Source organism: Abrus precatorius, unplaced genomic scaffold (genome assembly GCF_003935025.1).
Source record: "Abrus precatorius isolate BTA unplaced genomic scaffold, Abrus_2018 Scaffold3, whole genome shotgun sequence".
Taxonomy (NCBI): domain Eukaryota; kingdom Viridiplantae; phylum Streptophyta; class Magnoliopsida; order Fabales; family Fabaceae; genus Abrus; species Abrus precatorius.
The window spans coordinates 17664610-17687188 of NW_020874373.1; the positions used below are offsets into that span (position 1 = coordinate 17664610).

A 22579-nucleotide genomic window follows, 5' to 3' on the forward strand; every position below is an offset into this window, starting at 1 on the left:
ATGTGAATGAGCGTGTTAGCATCGTTGTAATGTGCTATGAATGGTCAGCGATACACTGAAGGTGTGAAAAATGAGGACGGTAGAAATATCTTAGGGAAGGAAGAGTGGTGGTAACATCGACTGTGGAACGGGTGTACCACGGGCCACACTCTCTCTTCCTGACTAGACATCTGACCACTATATTTGTTGAGCAACTCTTGACTACCCACGTGATATCCGTGAGGCGGGAGTAACCGGCGACCATTCATGATGTGAAGCTGTGATCACAGTGCTACAGTGAGCGTGGCTGGCGTGCGCATGCACAGGATTGTTGTCATTATTTGTAGTTATAAATGTGACGTGCTGTGGATGTCGTGAGTGCATCGGTGTTGCACTGGAATGAACTGTGTGGTAATACTGCATGTGAATATGTCTATGTAATGTGTTAAAATGATTCTGAGAGGAGACTCTATAGTTATTTGTGTGTTTTGAGTAGTGTAGAGTACTCACCCTTACAGTTATTTTTCAGATAATCAAGACGATCAGCATCAAGCTCAGTGAAGGGACGGATGGACTGGACTGCTATAGGACTTATATTTTATTTTGAAAAATGTTGTAATTGAACTAATCCTATAGCAGTTATTTGATATTAATTTGTAACCCTTCTCTTATTTCGAAATATCTTATGAAAATTTGGTTATTCAAATTTGCAAAATTATTATTTAATTAAAATTAAAATTTAAGTGTTACAATTTTCACTACACCAAGAATCTCTCTCGCTCCAGCAAAAATTTCTTGCTTTAGCGAGAGTGTTTGTTGGGTCAACCTTATGCACTTCTTGTTACAGCGAGACTCCTTCCTATAGCGAGAGAGTTCTAGAGAACCTAATTTTGGATGATCTTTGTTACAACAGGACATATCTCGCTATAACGAGAAATCATATAGCTCACACATCTTAAACTCTCCTAATTTCAAATAATATGCATTGACAATTGATATACACTACAAAAATAATAAAAAACAAACATAAGGGTGTTACAAACAACAACAAAATAAAGGCCTATGAAACCCCAACTATGTAAAACAAAATCCATCCTTTTGTCTTCTCACATGAAAGCTTTCTTTCTAGTTTTACAATCCTACACACATGGTCTTCAATGATTGTTGCAACTTCATTTGAATACATGCATTTTACTTCCTCAGCCCATTCAAAGAAGTTACAAGACTCCCTCAACTACATATTACACACATCCAATGTAAGAAAAAAATTACAAAAAGATTAATAATACAATATTACGCTGATGAAGGATATTTCTATTACTTACTTTCAAATCCAAATATCTCCAAAATGTCCTTCCAAGGTTGTACTTACTGTTAGAAGTTAGTAGGACCACTAATTCTCCACAACCACATACACATCATCTTGAAGGCTTCGACACTACTAACCAAGACCTTGAAGTTCGCAAATTTGTTGCCATCAAATTATATTTGGAGCTTTTGTCCTTCCACTTCTAATAAAGAAGAGAAGATGATGAAGTGAAGTATCAAAAATTAGGGTTTTTCAGTATTTGCTAAAAACATAAGACCATGAAGTTAGTTGCACAAATTATTTTTTGTTTCTTATTCATTTATAATCTACCTTAGCAGGTATGGTTTCACTTAGGCACTGCAGGGCTTCGAGATAGCCACATAGAGTGCTGAGTTGATTCTCTATTAACCAGTTCAGTACTTAACAAAAGGATAGTTAACAATAAAGACTAAATCATAACTTTTTAACTTTTCAGAGACTAAATCATAATAAAAAAACTTTATAAAGAATTATCACAAAATGTCGAATATTTATAAAAATAAAAAATATAATTAAATTTAAATACTACTCAATAATAATTACTATTGCAAGTGTCAAATATTTTTATATAAACATTAAAATTTATATTTTTATATGTTTTAAACAAGTTGTAGGCTTGTTATTTTTAAATATATTGGATATAATGTATTTTTTATAAATTTACTTCTTAAAAATGCAAAGATAAACAACGATAAAAATTAGTCATTTTTAAAAAATAATGTGTCAAGATATATCTTTATGATAACAATTCCTTTTACCAATTGGGGATTAAACTTGAACTCGAGATATTTTTGCTGTTTAAGTATTAGTACTCATATTAATTTCTTCAAAAGAATTTTTATACAATTTTTTTAATACTTTTACATGCATGGGAAAAGGATAATTGTAATTGGCACTAAAGCCTAAAGGTAATTCATATATAGCAGAGAGAGGTGTTCATAATTTATCCGGTCAATCTAAACTATCCCATTTAAAGTTAATTTTAATAGATTTAGTCATAAAAAAATATATCTAATATATGTAAAAGAACTGTTTCGATTATAGCTGAAGTCGTCCCCTAGTCTGGTGTGTGTATATATATTTATAATACTTATTCTTTCATCATTAGAACACGTGAATTAACTGGTAGAGAATATTTCAAGTAGAAAATATTTGTAGTATAAATAAAAAATTAATATTATTTTTTTATAAATTTTAAAATAACCTTATAACATATTTTAAGTAATTTATTCAATAATTTTATTTTAATTTAATGATATACGTAAAATAAAAAACAATCATAGTATTATTATAGCTTAATAAGGTTTCTTATATTAGAAACGTCACAAATAGAGTATTGAGATGTTCACACACCGTTCTAATCTAATATAAATCGTAAAAGCTGAACTGCAAAATTGAAAACTAAAATAATTATTTTTTAGGTTAATATTTTATTGATTTAATATTTTCATAAATTTATTTGTTTAAATTAATTTTAAATTTTTCTTATGTATTGTATTTTTATATAAACTTTATATTTTTTATAAAAATAAAATTTAATTAAAAATAGTATAGACGAATAATTTATTCATTATATTCTAATTAAATTTAAAATAAAATAAAAGTTAATATATTCAATTCAATCTAAATCACTTTTATTTCAATAGGATTAAATTTAAAATTTTATTTAAACTAATCTAAACAAAACTGTAATATTTTTTATTATTAAATAAAATAATTTTTATTTAAAAACTAACTCAATATAATCCGGAAGCATCCTTAAACAATACAATCTATGTTCAGCATATTTGTTTACTCATAATGAATTAGACGAAAGAACGTAAGAAAGCATTATTAATATTTAATTAATTAGAATGAAGATAAAAATATAAGAAATGAAAATTTTCAAAATTTTTAATTTTAAAAAAAATTCTCTCTCATTGAAAAGTTGAAATAACAGCTAAAACAAATTGAGAGTAGTAGAAAAAAATATACTCCCTGTAATGTTTTTTACAAGATAATTTTTGAAATATTTTAGTAATTTTTTATAAAGCATTTTATATTTTTATAAACTTTTTTAATATATTTTTTATAAATAAAGCTGATGAAAATCTAAATTACGTATAATTATTATATTTATTAAATTGAAATATTAACTTTAATTATTTATATAATTTAATTAAAAGTGATTAATAAAAATAAAATAAATGATATGAAATAATATGTGTCAAAGGTAGGGATGTCAATGAGTAGGGTACTATAGTACCTATCCCCATGCCTGCGTTTAAAAAAAATACTCGTACTCAGCCTTATACCAGCGTGGTTATGAACATTAATTTCTGTACCTGTACCGCATACTTATCTTAATACAATAATTATCGAACAAGGTACAAATATAGATAAAAAAATTTAAAGATCACAAGTGTTAAATGTATCTTGATACAATAATTTTTTAAACTAAAATTATTAGAAACAGTAACCGAAACTAAATATACAAGTTATTTATCCATGATGACTCTATCTTGTATGAGATTCGATTGATCGACAACGAAATAGATCTGCATAATAAGTGACCTTTCATGTGGATCACTTAGTGACAACATTGACAACTAACTCTAAAGAATAACGTTTCATAATTGTAAGGGTGAGAATGAATTAGATTTGTATAAATTCAATCTAAATCTATTTTAAATCTAATTATATAAATTAGATTTTAAACCAATCTATATTATTTTTTAAAATTTAGATTAAAACTGATTTTAAAATTTAAATCAAGTTTAAAACTAATTTTAATAATATATTTTCTTAGCATAGTAAGATATATATATATATATATATATATATATTCATAATATTCTATATTTTTATTTTATTTAATATAAATTAATATATTAAAAATATTATTATAAGATATAAAATTTACTTATCATAAAATAATTAGAAATATAATTTTTAAAATATATTTAATAAAAAATAATATATATATTGACACTGCAAGAAACAAAGTGAAGTGTATATTTGGCGCATAAAACTAAACTTATATAGGGACCATGGAGCGATCTACTGCTGAAAATTAAAAGCGAATGTTTGGGCACAGGCTTCCATAAGAGTGCTGGAGGGAGCTACCGCTAAAAATAGGGAAACCGGTTATAAATTTATCTCAACTCAAAAAAAAATTGGATTAGATGTCTAAATTTTAAAAAAAAAAATTAGATTTTTAAATCTAATTTGTTTTAGTTATAGATTACATCATTAAATTTAGATTTTTTGCATACTCTTATATAGTTGCTAGATTTTAATGAAGCAGATATTAAAAATAAGAATACAGTTAGGGTAAAGAAGTTCAAGTACTAAACGATAATGAAAAGTAGATACATAAAATATATTTTTTAACTTTTGAATCTAAAATTGTAAAAAAAATAACGGATTTAATTAAAATAATATATATATATATATATATATTAATAGTAGTATTTTTAACTTATGTATTATATAAAAGTATTTTGTTAAAAATATAAACTTTTGAAAATTTATTTTAATAAATTAGATATTTATAATGTATATAAATTAAAAAAAAAGAATTTGAATAAAAGATAAATGGTTACAATAAAATTTTATAATAAAGAAATAAACGTGTATATCAAAAAAATTATACTTTTTTATCCAAAGAAAAAATTAACAAATAAGAATTAATAATATTTTTTTTATATTTTATATCTTTTCAAAAACTTCTATGAACATAAATAAATAGTAAGAATAATATTATTTAGATTCAGTATATTATAATTGTGCTTGTAATACACATGTTGCATAGAAAAATATTATTTTAAATTAAAATATAAAAAATAAAATTTAAATATTATCAATAAATAATAAGTTTACGGTAATAGTAGGTAATTGTAAAATTTATAAAATATTTATTATTTATCATTCACTTTATATTTTAAATATTAATATAATTTTATTAACAAAAATATTTGCGTGAAAAATATTTTACATGTGTCATATAAAAATAATATTTTTTTAAAAAAGTCAATTTCATATCAATTGTATAATAATTAAATTGTATTAGCCTAATTAATCTTTATAAAATAGTAAATAAATTTTTTATTAAAAATATAAAACAAAATAAAATTTTTAGTTTACTTTATTATTAAATATATTTTTACATTAATCTTATATAACTTCACATAAATAATATAATAATATAAATATATATATATATATATATATATATATATGTATGTATGCGGGTATTGGGCAGAACATAGATACCTATACCCGCACCTATTTCTATTAAAAATTACGAATATTTACCTATATTTATATCCATATTCATATAACGGGTAAGTATTTTATCTATTGTAAATAAATTTTGCCGTATTCATATTACTTTAATCATTGTCATCACTAGTCAAACGCTAGAAGAGTAGATCAGATTCAGTAATGAGGTCAATAAGGCTACACATTTAGGTGCTTAGTTCTATGTGCAGCACCTATTTACCAAAAATCTAATATTAAAAAAAAACTCAGTTACAGTTGCTACGCTTTGAGAAGGAAGGAAAGAAATTGTTCTTGTTTTCGTATAGCGGAGAGGAGATGTATGTTATCTGCCTATAGTGTCGGCTGTGTATTACACTTGAGTTATTTATATAACTGTTCTCTTTGAAGTCCCACATCATTTAATTTACTGTTATCTCGCCTCTTTATATAACACATGGGTACGTGTTAGCTTGTCCCTTCGGGGACATCTGATAAAATTGGAACGATACAGAGAAGATTAGCATGGCCCCTGCGCAAGGATGACACGCACAAATCGAGAAATGGTCCAAATTTTTTTCGCTCTCGCTGGTGATTTGTGACTATTTTGTAGGGAAGAATAAGCTACTTGTCTTAGATCCTAATAAAAATTATGGTAGCACGGCATTGTATGTTTGAACTTCAATGCTTATGTATGTCAAGATTCATTATTTGACACTTGGTGGGTTTTTGTCACTACTGTGTAGGATCTGTAAGTGCTGTCATCTGCCATTTTACTAACCGCTAAATTGACATCAGTCACTTTGGACTTGGTTTTGCGATTGGAATTTCATTAGGAGTTCATGACATCCAACATACTAACGTGCCCCTCCATTATCAGGTAATTGATGTCTGTTATACTATATATACTAGATACTAATGGATGGCATTAGTTGTCCATTCATTACATGATTCAGCACATGGATGAAACCGTGAAAAACTTGCTCAATAAATTTTAATAGAACAACTGAACTTAAATGTGCTTGGTTCCAGCAATATTTAGTATGTTAGCACAAAGAGGTATTAATAATTTTTCGCCTTTTAATGCTACAACCGTAACTCCTGAAAATTCGGCTCAAAGCACGTATATAGCAGCCTCTGGTCTTGGACTGCACTTTTAAAAATAGCTGTCAACCCATTTTACTTGGCTACCTTGCAACCATGGATCTGCCAATCTTGAAAATTCCTTCGGTCACCAAACATTGGTTGTCCCTATGTTTATTAGGAAACCAAGCTCAGTTAATCTTGCAGTAGGAATAGCAATTTTGACTATATTAATCAAGCTGCAGGCATGCAACTTGTCTATGAAAGATGTGCATAGCCAACTGAACCATTATGTTCTCTCAAATTATGATTTCTTGAAGAGTGATGATTTTAGATTATTTCTTCAAAATATTGACATCAGATAACATTTATCCCAACTAGATATCAAGTAAAAAGATTGTGTCAAGTAAACATGCGTTAGATCAGGCTAACAGAACAAGAAATGCTATAATATTCCCTGGATAGTGGATACTACGTAGTCAGTTAATCATATTGGCTAATTACAAAGGCTATTATCTAATCATTCCTTTCCACACTATCAACATGCCTGCAAATTCATATATCAACAACAGCTAATTAATAAGAAAATGCTTCATATTTCATAATTCAGCTTCTTCCAATTTCAAGTGCAAAATATTAATTAAAAATGAGAAAAGAAGCAGAAGGAGGGCCGTGAATCGGCTATTGTTTCCGTGGCCATGATGTTCTTCGTGTTCCAATTCGTTAAAGAATTGGTGGACCATGTATGAGGTTGTTGCCATTCTAGAGCGCAGCAGTAAATGAAAAACTCTTTTTTCAAGATTTGTGTTGGATAAGAATTTTACATTGTTCACGTTGGAGCACATATGTTAACAAAATGTCCCATAGAAAAGACGATAGAAAGAGTATCTCAATAGCACAACTAATGTTTTCATGTAGAATAATATAATTTTGTTTTAGAACTCGCACTACAAAGTGTTTGCTCTACGTATGAGCCAGATTGCCCAGACAACTTTCATTTCATTTAAGGGACTCATAGATGAAATTTTAAAATAGTAAAATTTAAACAAGACCCATCAGGTAACCCTTCTTCAATATCACCCCTTCATTAAAACAAAGATTATAGCAACGGTTTGCATCTCCTTGACGACCGGTGGTCAAAAGATTCTATTCTCCACCGCCAGCAAATCTGATCTGATATGCCTAGAGTAATAAAAAAAGTTATGATAATATGGGTAACAAACAAGACGCTTTTCAGGGCCACGGGTTCATATGTTCTATATCCGGTAATTAGCTCCAATAAGACAACGCTATTTGTAAACGCCAAATCTCATGGTTAATTTTCCACTAGTAGCACCACAGTAACCATGTTCCTATGATCCTGGTGGCACCATCTGACGATTGGTCTCCAGTTGGATCAAATTTTGCCAGTCCAAAATCAGAAAATTTTGTATGGAAACCTTCATTCAGTAATGTTAGGGACCAAAAAATAGACTGCAGAATAGATTGAAAAATCTGGGAATGATTGTATTATTTGATGTAGAAGAAAGCAATACAGAAGGAAAAACAACCCCACTGCTCCTTCAGAGAGGCTACAGCCCTCTGCCCATAACAGAATTTTCCCGTAAAAAACCAGCCTCCTCTCTCTCTCCTACTCATTCCCTATATACACCAAATCTTCATTCCCCACTGTTTGACAATTTTGTTACAACTCCTACCACCTCATCTTCTCTACCCTTCACCCGGTCTCTCCTAACATACACTCTCCATACCTTGAGCCTTTCCTTATGGTCCAAACCCACGTCCACTCCTATCAAGTAATATATTGAATGCTATAGATCCTGTATAACACAGGCTTTAGCACAACGGTACAGATAATTTAGTCCTTTTGCTGCACCAACAGCTATTATCATTCTGGTATTCCAATCACGTGGTTCTTTATCAGATGAAATATCTGCAAATAATCAATGATCAAATTGTCACTTCTACAATATAATAAATCGACAGATATGGGACAACATTTGCATCCTGCCATGTAATCAATGTTGTCCTCAGTATTGTAAAAAATGAAGGTGTAGAAAATATCAATTGCATTGGAGCAAAGGAGATGGCGCTATGATAGAGATAAGGTCTAGATGTATTTTTGGTGAATACAGAAGCATATACAGAATAGAGAAGTCACAGTAGGAATTACATTAAAGTTATAAAGCATTAAAATCTGCCACCAAACAGGACCCCTATTAAAGACATGCAACGGTGCTAAATCAAAATTTAGTAGTGAATTTTGGTCGGGGAACTATCATTGTCTGCAGCTCCTTTAGAATTAACTTCTCTTAACTTCATGAAGTGTACATTATTTCATGCTTTCTGCTTCGTTTGGTTTGGTGGAAAACTAAGAAAAACAGAATGATTATGATGATAGAAAACTAAGTGTTGGAATAAAATGTACACAGACCCCATGAAAACTTTCTTGGCTCAAGTGCAAAGAAAATTAAAGAAACAACGAAAGTGAATATATAAAATAAGGATAAAAAGTTAATCTTATATCATTCTCATTTTCTTTCTTTTCACCTTTCTATCAATCTAAATTAGCAAGAAAATTTTACTTCTCTTTCTTTTTTTTCCCTCTCAATCTAAACTCAAAAAACCACTTATTTTCACTTCTTTCTATTTCTGTCCACTTATTTCCATTCGGGTAAATTAAGGTTGTGTTTGGATGGAGAATTTTTAAAATTCTAGAAAATATGAAAGCAACAATTAGGGATGCTTAAGAGTGAGAGTCAAGTATGAGAAGAATTATGAATGATAAATACAAAGTTAAGCATAATAGAGAGATTTTGAAATTCTCTCTAAAAACAAGTCATTTGAAATTCTTTCTACAAAAAAATTATTTAGTAAAAATTCTGTTGTATTTTAAAACTTTTTGCTTACTATCCAAATATATAAATTGTAGTAACATTGAAATGCCCTGTCCAAACACAACCTAAGCCTTTACATAAATTTCATCTGATTTTCTAGAGGGTGAGACCTTTACCACCAGTAAGTAAGTGATGAGAGTTCAATGTTAAAGAAACTAAACATTGCATTATAGTAAATTATTCCATGTATTCATACCAAAGAAGATGTTGATCCCTTTCAGCCCAGTCGTTGATCACATTAACAAGGTTGGAATTGGTTAGACCATGGGAACCACAACTGAAAATTTTTTCTCCCCTTTGACACCATTAGTATAAGGTCTTGTAACAGCTACAACCTGATAAAATATTCCAAACCTCTATGGATAAAAGAATCATATTGCACAACAATTTAACTAACGTGCTGGCATTGTAAAAGAAGAAGAGCAACAAAAAAGAAAAAATCCAACCATCGAATTATACCTGATTCATTTTCTCTATCTTTTTCCTTAGGAAACAGTTCCAAATCAACCTTGCCCAATAAAGGTTTCATCCCTAAAAATTTGGTTATCGTTGCAAGCTCTTTAAAGATAAATATCTTACTCTTCTTAGAACTGGCACTCTCCTCATTTGGAGTTTTGACCTCAGTCCTATATCAAACCATATGATGTGAACTTGAGTACACAAGTTCATAGTTCTTCAAATTTATGATCATCTCCATGACAAGAATACTCAGTATTAAAGACAACATCAGTTCGTAAGAGTTTCCTATTCCTCTGCATCTGTGGTTTGGGAATCTAAGCTGTGGATACAACCTTCATTTTCCAATGCTGAGAATTTGGCGAGCAGGCATTGGTGATTATGTGATTGTGTAGGCTTCACTTAAGATTAATTTTAAATTATGTTTCTGTCCCTTTCATTGGATAGTCATTTAAATTGACTATGACATAAGTATTACTATGTCGAATAACGTTGAAAACTGTCGATGTAGACAAATAATGTGATATATTTTTACTAATAGGAAAGTCAAAACATTTGATTACTTTAAAAGATAGGACAGTTTTGAAAGATCCAGTCAAGCATTGAAAAATCATTCTTTGTAATCATTTTTCACTTCATTTTTATTGTCATTTTATATGAAAAATGAGTAAACTGAACATAATTTTGTAAAAGCAGGGATCAAAGTGAGGCTTTTGTAAAGTTAGGGAATAAAATGACCGACACTTACAGTTAGAGGGGCTAAAATAAGAGTTTACTCAAAGCAAAATAGTAGCATTATTTAAGAGTGAAAATGTCTAATTAATTAGTACTAAGTAGACAAATAAAAAAGAGATAACACTTAGTCTTTACATTGGAAATTTCTTTTGGTAAGAATATAGATGTAGTCCCTTGGGTTGAAAATATGCAGAGCAAATTAATGGAACTTTCATCAGCTATAACAAGCACTACATCTGATTATCTTTGGATAATCGTCATGTCCAAGAATGACCCCAAAAAGTGCAATGTAGAGTAAAGCAATGATAACTTCAATAGAGGAAATTTGATAGTTGAAACAACCAGTGAGTTTCCACAGGTGCAGGCAGGGGAACCTTTAAGCACTTTATATGACAAATAGTTTCCTTCAGAGTTGATATAAAGCATACAGAAAATATTATGTATAGTTTCCAATTATGCAGAGCAGGGCAATCTGAAAACTCAGTTTGTCAAGACTCACCTCCCCAAACGCTGAAAGGCTAATGGTTATCACACAATGGAGAATCTCAAAGGCTAGTCACATTCAGTTCATTGGGGGGTCATAAAATGTAGAATGCCTGTGTAGAGGTTGCGGAAAATGTTGAATGGCTGAATCAGCTTCTCTGAAGAATCCAAATCTCACTAAGCTCACTAGCAGCACCCCAAATTCAACTTCAAATTCAAATTCGACTCAACAAACAGTCCCTTCGCATAAGAAATGAATTCAAACTAGCTCCTTCATCTCAGGATACCCCTTTCGATACATAATTGGTTTAACTTTCTCCACTTGCCTGTACCTATTCCATATACCATTCTTTATTCTCTCGTGCACCTCATCATCCAATAAGCCGCCCTCACCAGCCACGCGAAGCGCGTCACAAACCAACCTATACGTATACTCTCGAGGCACAGAACCACCATCAACCAACTCAACAAGAAAACCCCAAGCATCAACAACTCTACCAACTTCACAAAGCGCGTGAATGATCGGCGTGTAAGAACTACAACTAGGAACTCCATGCCCCAACCTCTCCATCTCCCTCAACATCTCAACAGCCTTATCAATCTCATTCATAGCACTATAACATCTAATGAAAGAATCGTAAGTAACGCGGTTGGGGACCACGCGCCTCCTCTTCATGTCATCGAACAACTCCATCGCCCTCCCCACGCGATAAGTCTTACAGCAACCATCAATCAAAGCATTGTAAGTGACAACGTCGGGAACCAATCCTTTGAAAAGCATCAACCGGAACAGACGACCAGCTTCGTATAACCGTCGGCGCGTGGCCTTCCGGCAACCAGTGAGCATGCCGTGCCGGCAATAGGAGCTTATAAGAATCGTGTAAGTGAAGGTGTCGGGCGGGCACCGGAACCCGGGGAGCTCCATTTGTTCGAGCAAGAACCGAGCCTTGGTGAAGTTCCCAACCCTGCAGAGCGCGTGGATAAGCGTGTTGTAAGAATGAACATCGGGTTTGCAACGAAACTGTCTCATTCGGTGAAAAGTGAGCAATGCTTCATTAGCGAGGCCTTGCTCTCCGAGGAGTTTTATCAAGCATGTGATCGTCGCAGTGGTCACGAGCGGGTGCGTGTCGCATTCTTCCTTCGACGACATGCGTTTTAGGAAATCCCAGAGGGCTTTGAGTTTGTTGCCGCGGGCTAACACGCAGGCCATCTCGCGGCACGTGTATTCGGTGTGGGCGAAGGCAAAACGGATTTCAACCCAATCGAAGAACTCGAGGGCTTTGTCGGGCCCGAGGTGGGCCTTGTGAGGGTCTCTGTGGGCCGCGGGGCCCAGAACGAGGGTGTTGTTGCTGAGCTTGCAGTATTCTTCGTTGAGGTTGCGCTGTCGCAAGGGGGTGCGGTGGCGGAAGGCCTTCTGGCGGCCCATGGAGCGAGGAGATTGAAGGGTGTAACGGGAGATGAATCGGAGGACGTGCGTGACGGCTTCGGTGGTCCATGGGGGAGATGAGGGTTTTGTGTGGCCATTGAGATCGAATGGAAGGTCTTTGATTACGAAGACAACTGCTTGGTTCGCCAGGTGTTTGTGATATTGGCCCTGAGGCTTCTTTATCATTTGCGCCGGAGTTAGGGACTCGTGTTCCCTGTTGGCACCAACTCCAACTGCCTTCTTGCACCGCCGCCAATTTTTGGTTTCTCTGTGATTTTTCATATAAATAAAATTAGGTTAAGTTAAATTAAAATTTATAAAAGTAAATATAATTTGAATATTTTTAATCAAATATTTTTATTTTTTATTCTTTGATTAATATTGTCATTTAGTAATTTTTTTAATTGTTATTATATTAGTAAATTCTGTAAATATATTATATATTAGTGAGTTTTTTTTTTATTTTACTTAATTAGTATAAATACTTTATTTATTACACAAGTTAAAAATTTAATATAAAAAAATACTAATAAAAACATAGCAATTAACATTATTTTAAACTTTTATATAAACACATAAATAAAGATATATTATATCTCAAAAAATAAATAATGACTTAAGTAATATTTTAACTTTGTTATTAAATTGAATTGATCTAATACTTCTCTTATGAAACTAATAATAGTTTCAAATATATGTAGAGAAAGGTGATAAAATTATACTGAACATGCGTTTGATATTTTTTAAATTGACTTTTTACTTTTATAAAAGAGCCTAACCATCTACATTAATAAGCATTAATTAGTTGAGATTTTAAGTATTTTTTTTTATTTCTCATTTGAAATACATACGTTTATTATTTGATTTTATTCGTTAAAATGTGTTTAAAAATATCTTAAAATTTATTAACATATATTTAATAGAAAAATTATAACTAGTAACGATAAAATTAGTGTTAATAATAAAAAAAAATAAGTTCTTAGATTGGGTTTCCTCATAACTCCAAGAAACTTTCTTTACTTTTAAGAAAGGAGGGGTAAGACCAACACTATTAGAGTTCCTTGCCATAGCTGTTGGGGAGATCTTAAAGGGATATTACAATTTGAGGGTAGCCAAGGTTCGCCAAGACTGAGAGTTTCTTACTCTCAGCTCTCAACCTAAAGGGGACTTTCAAGGGATGGATCGACACAAGGTAAAGAAGTGTTCAACAGAGGAGTTAGACCAAATGGATCGCAGTACGAAGAATGTGAAGATGGGTCATGGGGACAAATTAAAGGTGCTGAATCAGGACATGCAAGAAGAACAACTCTTTAGATTTGAGGTCAAACTAGGTGTTTTCTAAACCTTGTGTTTCTGAGACTTTTTTTTATAAGGATAAATTGTTAGAGTCGAAAGACTTATATCTTATTATGAATGATGAAGATATTGTTCAATCTGTGCTAGATGATTTGACTACTACATCTGAAACTAAAGATGATAAAGAAATAACTCATTAAAGTAAAAATCTTTGTCATGAATTTAGAATCCTTCAAGAGGATTATGAGTTATGGTGTTTCCCTTGGAAGTTCACCCTTATAGTCAAACTCCTAGGTAAGTCCATTAACTTTAGTTATCTTAATTAGAAACTAAGTAATATTTAGAAAAAGAATAGGTCATTAAAAATTCTTGATCTCAATAATGATTTCTTCCTAGTTAAGTTTGAGAATATAAAGGACTACAAATATGCCTTTTTTGAAGGGCTCTTATTAATCTAGATCATTACTTCTTTGTTTAGAGGTGGAGATTTCTATTTAAGACTGAGAAAGATAGTAGTTTGGGATAGGATTCCTGATCTCCCTTTTGAACTATACAATAACAAATTCCTGTGGCAGGTGGGAGCTTGCTTGAGGTCAATTTTGACGTCCTAACTTCACGAACTAAGTACAGTGAATATATCTAAATACATGGTATTTAACCATTATGTCACACACATATGGATGTATATAGTAGTTAGCGTGCACAACCAATTTTAATACAATTATTTCTGTATACATATATATATAAGTACTATATTCATCTTATATATGAAGCACGCATACACGTAATATAATATTTAAATACGAGATGTATACACGCAAGTACATAATTTAAATAGTCAATAAAGGTAGAAAATCGATTAGTAATTAAAAATACTATATGTGATTTAAATACTTGAAGGTGTCACCATTTCACCTTTCAAATAAGTTCATTAATCATTTATAGTCATTCAAGTAATATAACCAAAGAAGTAAATGAACATCTACAATACTAACAACACCTATGGCTCATCGTTAAAGTAAGTTTGCAAAAAGAGTAAAAGGACTACTATACCCATGTCCCTTCCCAAAACAGCCCCATCATACAAAAGAAAACGCATATACACATATATAAAACAATATCAGTCCACAAGAGTGTATTCCTCTGAAGGATCAGAGTCTAGTGAAGTGGATAATGCAACATCTGGGTCAGAAGGCAAATTGGGTAGGTCTTCATCTACGTCTTCCAACCAACTAGAAGTAAATGAGGATATACGGGAGAATGGAGATGACATAGGGGGTGAGGGGCTACAATGTGAAGGACCAGTCTTGTTGATGGGAGAAAGTTTGCAGGGTGGAGTAGGTGGATGAGGTTGAACGGTGGACTCAATGACATAGATATCTATGCACTTGGGCTCCACAGGAGGAGGAAAGGATGGTTGAGGTGTATGAGCATCAGGGGCCACATCTGGAACATGTACGGGAATAGGGACATCAGGGTCCATGGGGGCTGGTACGGTCATAGGAATGATGAGAGGAAAGGGTATAGAGGTAGCATACAGTGGCAGAGGGAAAATAATCTCTACAAGCATATCAGTGGTACAGCAGGGTTCCCAACCCACCTCAGATAATGAACCAAGAGTCAAGCGGGAGAACCCTTGGTAGATAGTCTGCTCAGTAGTGTCATCATATATCCAGAGGTCGTTCGCAGTCGGGAGGATCGTCATCTTGACCATCTCGGATCCCATCTGCACACACACATGCAATACACCAAACAAACGTCCACACACCACAAAAAAGGGAGAAACAACAACAAAACAAAAGGGTGAATCCATATAGTTCAATCAAATCATACAAGAGTTATACAGATAGGACTTATACATTATACATATACATATATATATATATATATATATATATATGTATATATATAGCATTGAGATAAAGATGACAAGGTTGTTTATAATGTGAATAAATAATGTATGATGCAGATTAATTATGGAATTCTCTTCATTTAATAGTCTTTATACAATGCATAGGGATCCCATATCCTTCTTTCCTATTTAAATTACTTCTGGTCTTAAGGCGATCGAAGAACAACCATTCTCTACTGTCACATCTAGCACATTTAAAATGTTTTAAGCAATTTCGCACTTGAAGAGTATCATTCAGGAATGGGCCTACTGCGATCCTGATAACGAGTGTTCACGTTAGGTTGGACAAGGGTTTGCTAGCGACGTGGCCCAGTCACAATGAGCTACTATGTGCCATTGGATCATCCCTCTCTTTGCCACCCCCAAGGTTTATTGTTGATCCTAATACAAGTAGAGATGAAAACAAGCCAGGCTGCCTGACAGGAGCCTGTGGCTTGGCTTGGTTTAGGCTTGGCCTGGCTTGGCCTTTTTAATAAACAAACCAAGCTCAGACCTTTTTGAAAGCCTGTTTAAGTAAACAAACGAAGTCTGAGCTGTTTATAAAGCCTGTTAAGCCTGACAGGCCGACCTGTATATATATATATATATATATATATATATATATATATATATATTATAATTTAAAAATAGAGCTATCAAAATATATTTAAATAATAAAATTATTTAATAATATATTTTTATATTCTTAATTCTGTTATTATTAAATTAATATATTATGTTATAATTTTATTTATTTATAATTATAATAAACAGAAATTATATTATATTAAAAATTAAAAATATTTATACATGATTACACTTTTTAAATAATAAATTAATTTAATAATAAATTATTATATTTAAACAATTTAAAAAATAGTTAAGTCTTTGAACAGGAATAAGGCGTAATCAAAACTAAATGAAATAAAATTTAAAAATAAAATAATAAATTTATTTTAACATATTTTTTATACTCTTAATTTTATTATTATTAATTTAATTATTTAATTATTATATTAATATACTATGTTATAATTTTTTTATTTATAATAAATAAAGATTGCTTAAATCTGAATTATATTTTATTTGAAAGTAAAAATTTACAAAACAAATGATAACAAAATAAAATAAAAAAACTTATTATAATATATATTAATATATATATATATATATATATACCATGTAGCAAATAATATAAATAATATAATTATAAATAAATTATATAATAATATATATTTTTATAACTTGCACATATTTTAATTAAATTATTAGTCAATTTATCAATTTATATGTAATTTATAAGTATGTGTTTTAATTTATTGTATCAGCAATATTTTCTATATTACATTAATGTTATAGTATAGTTAATTTTACATTTATTTGTTAATTTAAAATAACAAATTAATGAGACAAATAAAATTAAATATTTTGTAATTATTTTTTAATTTAATAGTTATTATTGTTTTCATTTTATATATATATATATATATATATATATATAGTACATTAAGTTTAAATTTTTATATTAAGTTTTATCACATATTTTTTAATTAAGATAAAAATTTAAAAATATAATTTATTTTAATTTAAATATAAATTTTAATAAATCTTCCTATGCTCATATGTTATTTTTCTGCATCTATAAATTTTATAATATAAGTATTTATCATCTACAATTTTTATAATGACGATATTTATTTACTTTTTAAAATATAATAATTTTTTTAGATGATTCAATAAATTTTATAAGTGTTATTTTTTGTAATTATTTTTTTTAATTTAATATTTATTAATATTATCATTATATATATATATATATATATATATATATTGCAGTAAGTTTAAATTTATTTTTTTAAAACATATAAATTTATTTTAATTGATTCAACAAACTGTGTGAATGTTATTTTTTATATCAATTTTATGTATTTACTATAACTTTATTTGTTGAATATAAGATGTCTTTAAATAAACAAAATATGTTTCTAAAATAAAACTAAAATATTTACTATTTATATAATTTTAAAAAACAAATAAAAAAATATAAATATAAATTTTATTAATATAAAATATTTATAATTAATACTTAAATAATATTTTAAAAATTATTTTTAAAATTATATAAATATTATTATAATTATTAATAACATAGATAGAAATTAGAAAAATGTATAAACTAATTTAATACTAAAATATTTATATTTTTATTACTATTAATTTTCTTTTTAACAGACTTTGTTAACAGGCTTCAGGCCAGGTCAAACCACTTAAACAGGTTAAGTCAGGCCTAAAATAAAGCCTTTAACAGGTAACAGGTCAAGCTCAGGTCTAATAATTATATTACAGGCCAAGCCTGTTTAGAGTAAAGTCTGGCTTGGCCTGGCCTGTTTCCATCCCTAAACACAAGTGTCCGACAACTGTGCCAACTGTAGCCGTAAGTTAACTCTCTTTCTCATGAGTATGATGCATAAGCATAGTTCTTATTTAGTTCATTTACTAGTCTTTATAGGCTTTTATTAGTTAATGCCACGTAGGGATGGCAATGGATAGGGTATGGGTAGGGTACTATAATACTCATTTCCATACCAGCATTTTAAAAAAATAACCGTACCCAGCTTCATACTCGCATGGGTATGAATATTAATCTCCGTACTCGTACCCTCTGGGTACCCGCATACCCATCTTATACCTATTATCCGCGCTTATTTGAAAAAAAATATTTATAAAGAAAAATATGTTTATATAACTTTATATAAGTAGCATAATAATACAAAAATTCAATATGTAGTTGCCAAACAAGGTACAAACATAGATAAAAAATAAATATTCAAAGATCATAAATGTTAAATGTATCTTAATATAATAATTTTATAAACTAAAATTCTTAAAAATAATAAGTGAAACTAAACACACAAGTTATTTGTCAGTGATAATCTTATCTTGTGTGAAATTTGATCGATTGGTAATGTCAGAGCAACCTTTCATATGGGATCACTTAGTGACCTCTTGTGACGACATTGACAACTAACTCTAATGAATAACGTTTCATAGTTGTTAGGTTTTAATAAGACAGACATTGAGAATAAGAATAGAGTTAGAGTATGAGAAATTTAATACTAACAAAAGAAAGTGGATACATAAAATATTTTTTTTAACTTTTGAATTTGAAATTGTAAGAAAAATAATAAATTTAATTAAAATAATATAATATATATATATATATATATATATATATATATTAATACTAATATTTTTAACTCATATATTATACGAAAGTATTTTATCAAAAATATAAATTTTTGAAAAATAATTTTAATGAATTAAATATTTATAATGTATATAAATTTTAAAAGAAAGAATTTGAATAAAAGATAAATAGTTACAATAAAACTTTATAATAAAGAAATATACGTGTATATTAAAAAAATTATACTTTTTTATCTGAAAAATTAACAAATAAAAATTAACAATAATTTTTTATATTTATATTTTTAAAAAAGTTCTTTGAACGTGAATAAATAGTAAGAATAATATTATTTAGATTCAATAGATTATAATTGTGCTTGTAATACATATGTTACATAGAAAAATATTATTTTAAATTAAAATATAAAAATAAAATTTAAATATTATTAATAAATAATAAGTTTAAGGTAATAGTAGGTGATTGTAAAATTTATAAAATATTTATAATATATTTATTATTTATCATTCACTTTATGATTTAAACATCAATATGATTTTATTAACAAAAATATTTGTGTAAAAAATATTTTATTTGTGTCATATATAAATAATATTTTAAAAAAAGTCAATCTCATATTAATTATGTAATAATTAAATTGTATTAGTCTAATTAAATGATATAAAATAGTAAATAAATTTTTCTATTAAAAATATAAACCAAAATCAATTTTTTGCTTTACTTTATTATTAAATATATTTTTATACTAATCTTATATAACTTCACATAAGTAATATAATAATACAAAAATTTAATGCATAATTATAGAATAAAGTTCAAGCATACATATATATATATATATATATATATATATGCGAGTATGGGGCGGAGTGAGTACTTAGATACTTATACCCGCACCTATCCCCATTAAAATTTGTGAGTTTTTACCCACACTTATACTCGTACTCATATAGCGGGTAAATAACCTACCTATTGTGGGTAAATTTTGCAGGTGTCCATCAGGTACTTTACCCATTGGCATCGCTAATGCCACGAGTACATCCAAATGAGACTTCACTCCTAGTTATCTAAGATCGAATCCTTCCTAATTGTTCCACATTGTACTATTATCCTGATTCCATGAGCTCTGGGTGTTAAGGATTCTAATTTGTTGAGAAATATTTACCGACCATTCACTTCACCTAGTTGGGCTATATAGCACACTTTTTACTTATTAATTCATTGATTTAAAGTGGGTTATACAGGAACTTTTTAGTTTAGGGGGTTTTTATCACTTAGTTATTTTTTTTATTTTTTTATCGTCACCTAAAGTTCAAGGGATATATCCTATTTAAATCCTACGCTACTTTATCTCACTTTAATTTGTTTCATGGTTTACTTCGTAATTCACTATTACACTAACCTTCTTCATATTTTATCGCTCATGGCTTTTTAGGTGCATTTGTTGGTACAATATAATTTCACGCCATCCTACTATAAGTATATTTACGCAAATTTCCTACCTACGTCTTTAAGGTAAATTTAACGCACATTCCTTTCAATTATCCATTTCACATATAGTCTTAATTGTTCGGCAGGTCCAGGGAATTTTATCACTAAATATTAGCTCTCAAATTCTAATTCTCTTTTAGCCTAGTTTCATCATTACGTACACGCCTTTACACTAATTGCTCTATTATGTCTACTGCAGAACTTTTTCTTTTGGTACAAGGGAGAGAACCAATTTCAGTTATTAACATTATCCTCACCATTTTTCTCACCCAAGGTTTCAAAAATCAAGTTTTAAATTATCACGATAAACATCCAACCGTCCACAATAATCTTAGTCATATAAAAGAAATTATGGCATTCATTCATCATACAATAATTATCACGCAAAACAAATAATCTAGTAAGCATCCAGCCATCCATAATAATCTTAGTCACATAAAAGAAATTGTGGCATTCATTCATCATACAACAATTATCACGCAAAACAAATAATCTACTTACTCACTTTTTCTTTTTACTCATGACATATATACACATTTTTTCATAACTTCACTCATATGGTTGTTACTGAAATTTAAGAAAGAACTTCACACTTATTACTCTGTCTACGAAAGATTACTAACCATATTATTGCTAAATCATTCATTATTCTCATCCATTCTTCACTCGATCACCTAATAGTTTCTTGAGTAGTAAGAAATGTATTACACGCCACTATATATATATTTTTTTACAGGACTAAGATTTCAGGTCATTCATATTCTCTCCAGTTCCATTTCATAAATCCACTTTCCATATTTTGTCACTCACTTTCTCCTTTTTATAATAGATGTACTTTCATTAAGTTGCATGCAACGATTAGTCAACTGAACTCACGACAAAGATTTAACTAGACACCCAATATAAACTCAACTATTATGCAATAATGATTCAGCCGAAAGCATAACAAAAAAAGAGTTTCAATAAAGTTTCACACAATTATGACTCCTCCTTACTTGGTGGTGAGAGTCTCGTGAGGGAAAGGAAGAATGACAACTTGAATGTCATGGCCCTTGTTTCTATTCTTGAGTTGGTCCTTCTAGTAAGGTAAACTAAATTGCAGAAAGAAGAAGATAGAAAAATAATATAAAAGATTAAATGAGAAAACTCATATGCCATAGGTTACTCTCCGATAAGTTTAACCAAGACGTGCATTGTATTTCTTGCTCTTAGTTTTATAATTGATTTTATAAATTCTTGTTTTTAATTAATCTCGTATCTTTGAAGCTTAAACAATTGAATTAGAAAATTCTTAGTAATTGGAAATCAATCCTTGTGAGACAATATTTCGGAAACTTAATTTAAGAACAATTTATTACTTCTCGATGGGTACATTTGCCCTTCGAACAACTATATTGAGATATAAAATGAATATTAAAAAGAAAAGGTTAAGATAAATAAAATTCTAAACTTTAACATAAAAAAATAAAAATGAGTTTTTGGGGTGTTACATCAATACTAAATTTAACCCTTATGCTTCCTTATTATCTAGGAAGAAATTTCTAGAATATGTATTGAAATATACTTAAGAAGGAAGCTAATACCAGCATTTAAAGCCTTTGGTCAGGAATTTAAAGTAGAATATGAAGAGTTACACTTAATATGTTTTAAATGTGGTAAATATAGACGTAGGCAAGAAAAATTGTAAAGATACTATTATGACTAATCGTATGAATCTAGAGTAGGGGTCCCCCTATATAATAGTTTAATAGATAAAAAGGAAGACATCATTAGCAATTTGGAGATGGGAAAGAATATGACTATAGATGAGATAGGGAATGGATTTGCTCAAGAGAATGACCAATTTGGTCACTAGATATTAGCAAAAAAAAAATCAACAAAAAACTTAGTTCTTACTAGTCTATGGGATATTTTGGGACAAATGGCAAAAAGAAAGATACCTCTTTAGGCTCTAGATTTGATATTTTAAATGACTTAACACAAAACCTGGAGCAAGACCTAGTTCCTTATAATAATAAAGTCTTAGTAACTCATGGTGCTAATAGTCACC

At 29.6% G+C, this 22579-nt stretch overlaps 1 protein-coding gene and 1 non-coding gene across 6 annotated transcripts in view; one reads left to right on the forward strand and one right to left on the reverse strand.

Moving 5' to 3' along the window:
* The window catches only part of LOC113861393 (pentatricopeptide repeat-containing protein At1g77405), a 33003-nt gene extending 20101 nt beyond the window's left edge, over positions 1-12902 (reverse strand). The window contains exons 1-3 of one of the 5 annotated variants that reach the window (XM_027494189.1): positions 10006-12902; positions 9743-9881; positions 8133-8582 (exon numbers count right to left, since the gene is read on the reverse strand). In XM_027494189.1, the coding sequence (XP_027349990.1) occupies positions 11480-12832 (1353 nt within the window). In that variant the 5' untranslated portion in view covers positions 12833-12902 and the 3' untranslated portion in view covers positions 8133-8582; positions 9743-9881; positions 10006-11479. Of the gene's footprint in view, positions 1-7732; positions 8089-8132; positions 8583-9742; positions 9882-10005 lie in introns of those variants that run through there. The other 4 variants (XM_027494191.1, XM_027494192.1, XM_027494190.1 and 1 more) reach the window with 4 other exon arrangements.
* On the forward strand, positions 6042-6144 carry LOC113864109. Its single transcript, XR_003504713.1, has one exon. It is a non-coding gene; the product is annotated as a U6 spliceosomal RNA (small nuclear RNA).
* Positions 12903-22579: the final 9677 nt, after the last annotated feature.